The sequence below is a fragment of the Drosophila sechellia genome, chromosome 2R, assembly GCF_004382195.2.
Source record: "Drosophila sechellia strain sech25 chromosome 2R, ASM438219v1, whole genome shotgun sequence".
NCBI lineage: Eukaryota > Metazoa > Arthropoda > Insecta > Diptera > Drosophilidae > Drosophila > Drosophila sechellia.
Window position 1 is genome coordinate 16,044,663 of NC_045950.1, and position 6,928 is coordinate 16,051,590.

Sequence of the window (6,928 nt, forward strand, 5' to 3'; positions counted from 1 at the left end):
ATTCGACTGTGAAATTGAAACTTAAAATGCGTAAAGTATACGCCCCATTCGCCGGCCGCCAAGTCTGAAGTTGCCTGAAGAGCAGTTTCAATTTTTATGTGTATTTTATATGCCTACTGTAAATTGCCGGCCATCTTGCCATAGAGTCCTGCTTCGCGTTCCCCCATCCTTCGCGGCTCTTTCCGCCAAAGCTCAAAGGCCAGAGGCTCACAAATGTTGCCGCCGTTTCTTTCTTGCCACATTGGTGTCTATTCAGGGGGCTTTCCCCGAAAACTCCACGTTCACGTTCGCAATCGTCATAAATCTTATGGCCACATCTTGAATTTATGTGCCTCCCGCACCCTCTGAAATTCCAGCCATAGTGCGACTCCCATTCTGCGGCTGTGTTTTGTGGCTTAGATTAGCAATTCTGGCATCTGCTGGCGATTTTCTATTGATTTTCGCAGTGCCACTTATTGAATTTGTTTGCACTGCTCTGCTCTGGCTAAAAAGTTTTTTAATCAAAAGTCCTTCCCGAAAATAGTTCGCTTAAAGTGTTTAGCCAAATGACAGACAGAGTCCAGGAGCTTGCACTTTGACTGGCAACAATCCGAAACGTTTCAATTCCGCACAAGACAAAGACCGAGAAACAAAAGCCACTGTAGCAGAGGCATTTTCAGCTAAAATATTTACAGCAAAAATGTTTTGTGCAGAGATAGCAAACAAAGGGATGGCCATCCCCAACCTTTGCCTTTTTAAGGGCAGATTTCATTACTGGCTGACCAGCATGCCGCTCTAAGACAATCAAAGGTGAGCTGGCAACTGCGACGACAGGAGGGTTTGGGTTTCTTTTATTTTCCGCCTGGTTGGAGTACGAGCCCAGGAAGGGAGTAGGGGTTGGAGATGGCGATGGAGCCAAAGTCACGTGGATATGCGGATGCTGGAATCCGCCAGATTTGCTGCCCTGGGAAAGATGCGGCCACCAGCAGACCAACGCAGCTGAGCTGCATCCACCGCCATGAAAATTGGCGTCTGCCAAACATAAATAAAAAGGGGAAAGGTAGACAAATCCGGAATAAATAACAGCGTTTGTCTGGCCCGACCTGCGGCGGTCTGAAATCCGGACTGGGATCGGGATCGGGTTCGGGTTCGGGACTGGGCTGGGGTCTGAAGTCTGGAATCAGGAGAGGGTAGTGCCACGTCAGCACGGACGTTATGGCAACCGACGGCGTCGAGACACCTGCCCATTGTGGCTCTTCCAGGCACTTTTCCCCCGCGTTGCGTATACGCTCAGTTGCACCGCAAAATGAGCGAAAGTCGCAGCGTCTATTTGCCATGGCAATGGTATTGCCAGCACCACTGGCAAAGGCAATGTGTCTTTTGTAGCGCGCTTTTAATAAAATATAACCATTTAATTGGTGTGGCAACCGTAGGAAGCTGCCTTTTTCCCGCTTCCAGTCTCCAACTTAAAGTTGCCATTCAATAAGGAAATCTTAACGATTTTTATGTAGCCATTTTGGGAAAAAAAATATATATGCTTGTCAAATAATAAATCTTTATATAAAGTAGTGCACACCTAGTATTTTTATTATTACTAGAATGTATAGCAGCCAGTTAAATGTTACTTTTGAGCAAACCCTTGATAGCCTCACGCAATGACTATAAAATATTCCTCAGCTTATTGGCGACTTCAGTCTGAATTCATTGCTCCATGAAGAAGCAATGCGAGCTGCACCTCAGTTAGTGTTGATTGCGATCGTTTTAAGTGTGTGCCATTCCACATGTTCGTACCATCCTCGCCTGTCTACTTACAGACTTGTGTTCGAGGTTCCACTGACGCCACTCGAAGAGGAGAAAATTCAAAAAGTCAGGGAACTCGTTTTAGACACCGGGGATAATGGATCCATTACATTGAAATACTTGATTAGCCTACTTGGAAGGCTAACAGAGCGGTATGTGCAACTTGAAGAGAACTCGAAAGTTCAAGGCGTTCTCATAGACAATCTTAAGACACTTGAGACCGTAGCCAAAAAAATAAGCGAATTAAAAAGTAAGGAAATTAATAAAATGAAAGATGATTTGCTTGAGTGTTCAAAAACTCAAGAAAAATCACAGAGTCAAGAGGTCGAGATCGAGAAATGTAAGATCCTACTAACCCAAAAGACAAATATTCTAACAAGATTGGAAGTCCAATTAAACGCGTGTAACAACACTCTAGTGGCAAATGAGGAATTAATTAAGATCCTGCAACTGAAAAATACGGAAAGCACTACAACTACTACTGAAAATGCAGAAAATGGTGTAACTTTAAAAACCAATATCAAGGATTTGTTCTATTCTCAGCAAAGTGGCTGCGCTGCACTTGGGAATTTTACCGGAGTAAAATCCATCGAAGTGCCTACGATTGGAGAGGTTAATGTCTATTGCAATAGCCTTCTGGCGGGACCTGGTTGGATTGTAATCCAGAGACGAGAAAATGGCAAAACCAACTTTATCCGCAAATGGATGGAGTATAGGGAGGGCTTTGGAAACATAACGGGGGAGTTTTTTATTGGACTGCAGACGGTTCATCAGCTCACCAAATCGGAACAGTATGAGCTACATATTCAGTTGGAAGATTTTGAGGGAGAGCAGAGATTTGCCCACTACGATCGATTGGAGGTGGATGAGGAGGACTCGGGCTATTCACTCCTATCCCTTGGGAAATACAGTGGCAATGCTGGTGATGCACTAACCCATAATCTCCATGCCAAGTTCAGTACATACGAGGAGGATAACCTTGAAAAATGCGCAGCTAGGAAGGAAGGTGCCTGGTGGTACGGGGACAAATGTGGTTTTAGGTGAGATCACAAGCAAAATGTATGTAGGAAACTTGTTAATTCTGTATTCTATATTATCTCCAGCAATCTAAATGGCATCTATTCGGTTGGAGATCAGATATATGACTACGATGGCGTAGGAGTCTTTTGGAACACAGCCGAGTGGCAAGACTACACTTATTCCCTTAAGACAGGTCGAAGCTGAATTAAAGGAAAAATGTAAATCGATTCTAGTTCCTTTTAAAAGATCATAAACTGCAGTACTTCTTGCTCAGATAAGTACAGCGAGTAGTAATTAGTAATATAAACCTTGGAAAAACAGATTGTACTGAAGTACTCAATGCAAAATAAGATATAATTAGAAACCATAAATAAAATGTACTACAATCTTGCAATAGAGTGCACTTTGTTATTAATTATTGTGGAGTAATTATAAGTGATAAAAAGTGTCGCTGCATTCAACTTAACTTGTATAAATACCCGAGTGCATAGGCAATTTTCATAACTTTCGTCCGATGGCAACTGCTTTGCCAACACCCCGACTTGAAAACACGCTCTTTAATTAATTCAAAGACAAGTGCAAAGATTCGCACCACCACGATGAGGACGATGGTGAGGATTCGGAGGGGGATGACTCTGGGTGTGAGGGGAACGATGCCTAAATGGCTGCAATCAATTAAGAGCCAACAAAGTCAACCGTCGCCGTATCGATGTCAACCAAGCAGCTGTGATGACATCCCGGCATTCAGGATCCAGCTTTTCCCCAGTCAGCAAATTAATGAACAACTCACCCAATTGAGGGAAATGGGAAAGCGTACGAGTACAACGGGAATGGAAATGGAAATGAGCTGGATGACAGCCTCATATTTGCATATTCATGGTCGGGAGTGAGAATCTGCACTGCCGTGCTCTAAGCCATTGCTTCCGCCCATCTGGTCAACGAATTTTCTGGCTAAATGCCTTTGGTTTACTTTAATTAGTTGTTTAGTTTGTATAGCTAAGTGAGAGCCGTAAAAAAACAAGTCGAATCGCTCGGGCCGGGCACCAGTCAGAGCCAGACTGCGCTCTAATGGAACTAAACTAAGAGAAAATGCGTTGCCCGGTTAATGGACGGGACGCACTTCATTAGATATTCTCTTTCCAATGCTAATATGCATGCACTCAATGTGCAAATAGTTTGAGAGCCGGAATCCGACATCAGCGAATAGATACAGTATACAAAGCAGCTAGTACGGATTTTCCCAGTAATTTTGGAAAGGATAGTGGTAGAGGTTGACAAGTCTGGCTACGAGCCTCCCAAACTAGCCACTTAGCCACGGTAACCATCAGTTTGAAGGGGCTGAGGAAAGCTGTTATAATCTCGTCGCATAAATTAAAGCAAATTGACACATGGCCCAAGAATTCTTATCCAACTATGATAAAAACTCTCAAGCACCTCTAAGGAAAATCTTCGCTAAATATAAATCCTTTTTATTTGTATAGTGCCAACTTATTTTTAGCATATAATAAAAATCTAATTTGATGTATAAATTATGTGTATGTATACTAAACATATTCCTGTTAGGAAAAGCGACACTTCGAAAGCACCTTCACATTTTTAACTTATTTCTTGTCAGCTGTTTTTCAGTCAACAATATTGACGTGTGAAGACTTCAAAACAACGGCAAATTAGCTGCTGATTCGACACCCACGACCGAAACTTGCCAAACTCAATGTCATGACAACGAAATTAATAAAAGCAAGCCAGAAGCAAGAAGCACCAAAAATCAAAAGCAACAGCATAGCACGAGCAACAAATAATGTCGCATGCATAAAAAGGGCCTCCACAATTTAACGCTTGAATGTTCCGACAGACGTCGACATATGTTGGGGCCCACGTGTGTCAGTGTGTCCGTGTGCGGTGTGTGGAACTGCCAGCGTTGCGTATATCAAAGTTTTTAATAATACTTGGCTAAAATACCAAAGGAAAAACTTTTATTAATAAAGTTTCTTTCTTTCCTTCTGTCCTTTCTGGCAGCAAACACGAAGAGGCTTCTGCTCCTGGGCTTATTTTCCCCTTTTGGCCAACCAGCTTCTAGGGTTTAATTATGGCTACAAGAAAGTAGTGGACTTCAAGTAAGGCAAATGCTTAAACTTTTTTATTATTTTTGCTTGTTACACATACGCATATTGATAAGAAAAACGTGCATGCGCAAAACACAGTTCGGGAACTCAAAACAAACGCGCACCTTTTGTTCAGAAACACCAAGATCAAACATACATAAGTTACGAAATAAGCTAAAAAATATTAATAAATTTGAACGGATTAGTGAACAGATGTGCACAAGTTGTAACTGCACCTGTTATTTGCTGTTAGCTTTTTGTTCGCGTTATTTGTTTGCGCATAAACGCTTCACGAAACGAAATGAGCAGTAAAGCCCTTGTAAGGGCGACACTTGTCGCATCCGCAACAATTGCTTTTTTCGCATGTTCAAGTGCACAATTTTTGCCGTCGGCGGAGATATTAAAATTTAAGCTGAAATGCCATCGAGCGAACCGGGCTGAAAAGCAGGCCCGGAAATAGTTTCCTCCAAGTCTTGCCAATTGCGCTCGTGATTTCGCTTATTCGTTTTTTTGTGTTTTTGATTTTGTCGTATTTGTCTGGTGATAGAAAAGCAGAGCCGCTGGCAGCGCAGCAACTTTTGCCCAAATACTTTTAATTAAAATTTCAAATTATTTTCGCCTCTCGCAGACGTCGACAGATGGAAGTGGGCAAAGTAGGCGTGGCAGGAAGCCCAGAACTGGAGACAAAGATGAGCACAAGTGCAGTTAGCGAGTGCAATGGCGCACAAGATGGCGAAAGGATCCGGAGAATCTGAAGCGCTGAAATATTCAAAGCGCATTTTCAATTTAAAAGTTTTGCACTCGGGCATATTTATTTATTTTATTTCGCAATTTTTGTTTTCTGCTCATCATTGAGTCCGTCGAGGCGGGGCTAGTGTCTTTGACCAAAGTTTGGCTCCTCCAAGTAGGCAATGTCATTGAGATCGGGTGGTGGGCGTTGGGTGGTTTTCGGTTGGTGGATATGAATGCCCTACAAGCGGCAACTTAATGCAATTTCGCTCTGGCAGATTTCATTTGTGGGACAAATGGGGGGCGTGGCCATGCAAATCGCAAATAAAAAGAACTCATTAAAAGTTTATGCCACAAAGTTTGGCACCCGACCCGATGCCACGCCCCTATCCTCCGCCTACCACCCTACGCCCACCGCAATACCATTCAACCCAAGCCAAAACTGCAACTTGTTTTGACCAAGAGAAAAGAAGAAGGCAACTTCCGCTGATTGCATTTCGTTTTTTTTCGAGCAAATGGGCTGGTTTTTGTTTTCGGGTGTTGTGCAATAGTTCTAAAAGCAAGTTTATGGTATAACTATCAATTGCCAGGCAGCCTACACTGAAAACTTTTCAAAGGGGCTTTGTTCAGAAGTTCAATCGGAAAGTTCTTAGGCTCTTCTTCCTCCTTTGCTGGATTGGAAAATTATAGACTTTGGATGTAGACTAAAATAGATGAGCTCTATTATTGGAAAACGCAGATACTATGTGAAACGGACAAGTGTTTTGTTTGGCATTTCAAAATAAAATGACTACCCGCCATCCCTATCTAAGCCAGCAGATCAATCATTAAATAACGATAACCGGTAATTCGATAACCGGTAATACAATGCACTATCAGAATTGTAGGTCACTCTTTTGTGGCTTGTTATCTGCAAGTAATTCCACTCTTTTGTGGCCTGCGATCCCAATAATCGAAATGACAGTTGACAATCCCTACACCAATAATCGAATAAAGTATCACAGGGGGGCAGGAGTGGCACGTGCGACACGTTTCCCAGTTCTCGAGTTCCCAGCCAGTTCAAAAAGTCAATTCGAATTAAACAACGCATTTGATTGCCATAAAAATGGGCGGTCGCCCGTATTTATTGTCCGCTCGATTCGCGGTTTGCATGCTCAGCAAATGCATTTTTTCTATTTCAGTTTCAGCCATGTCTCTGTGTTCTGTTTGGGCCCAAAAGCAAAACGTGTCTGGCCACGGCCGCTCCCAAGACAGGTAAATAAAATTGAAATTATTCTGTGCAGCAAAACTGATGGAAA

General features: G+C 42.7%; 1 protein-coding gene across 1 annotated transcript; it reads left to right on the forward strand.

The window, feature by feature from the left end:
* The first annotated feature begins 2,066 nt into the window (after positions 1-2,066).
* On the forward strand, positions 2,067-3,106 carry LOC6610018 (microfibril-associated glycoprotein 4). The gene is made up of 2 exons (XM_032716395.1): positions 2,067-2,819; positions 2,883-3,106. The coding sequence occupies exons 1-2, from the start codon at positions 2,485-2,487 to the stop codon at positions 3,001-3,003; spliced, it is 456 nt and encodes a 151-aa protein (XP_032572286.1). The 5' UTR covers positions 2,067-2,484; the 3' UTR covers positions 3,004-3,106.
* Positions 3,107-6,928: the final 3,822 nt, after the last annotated feature.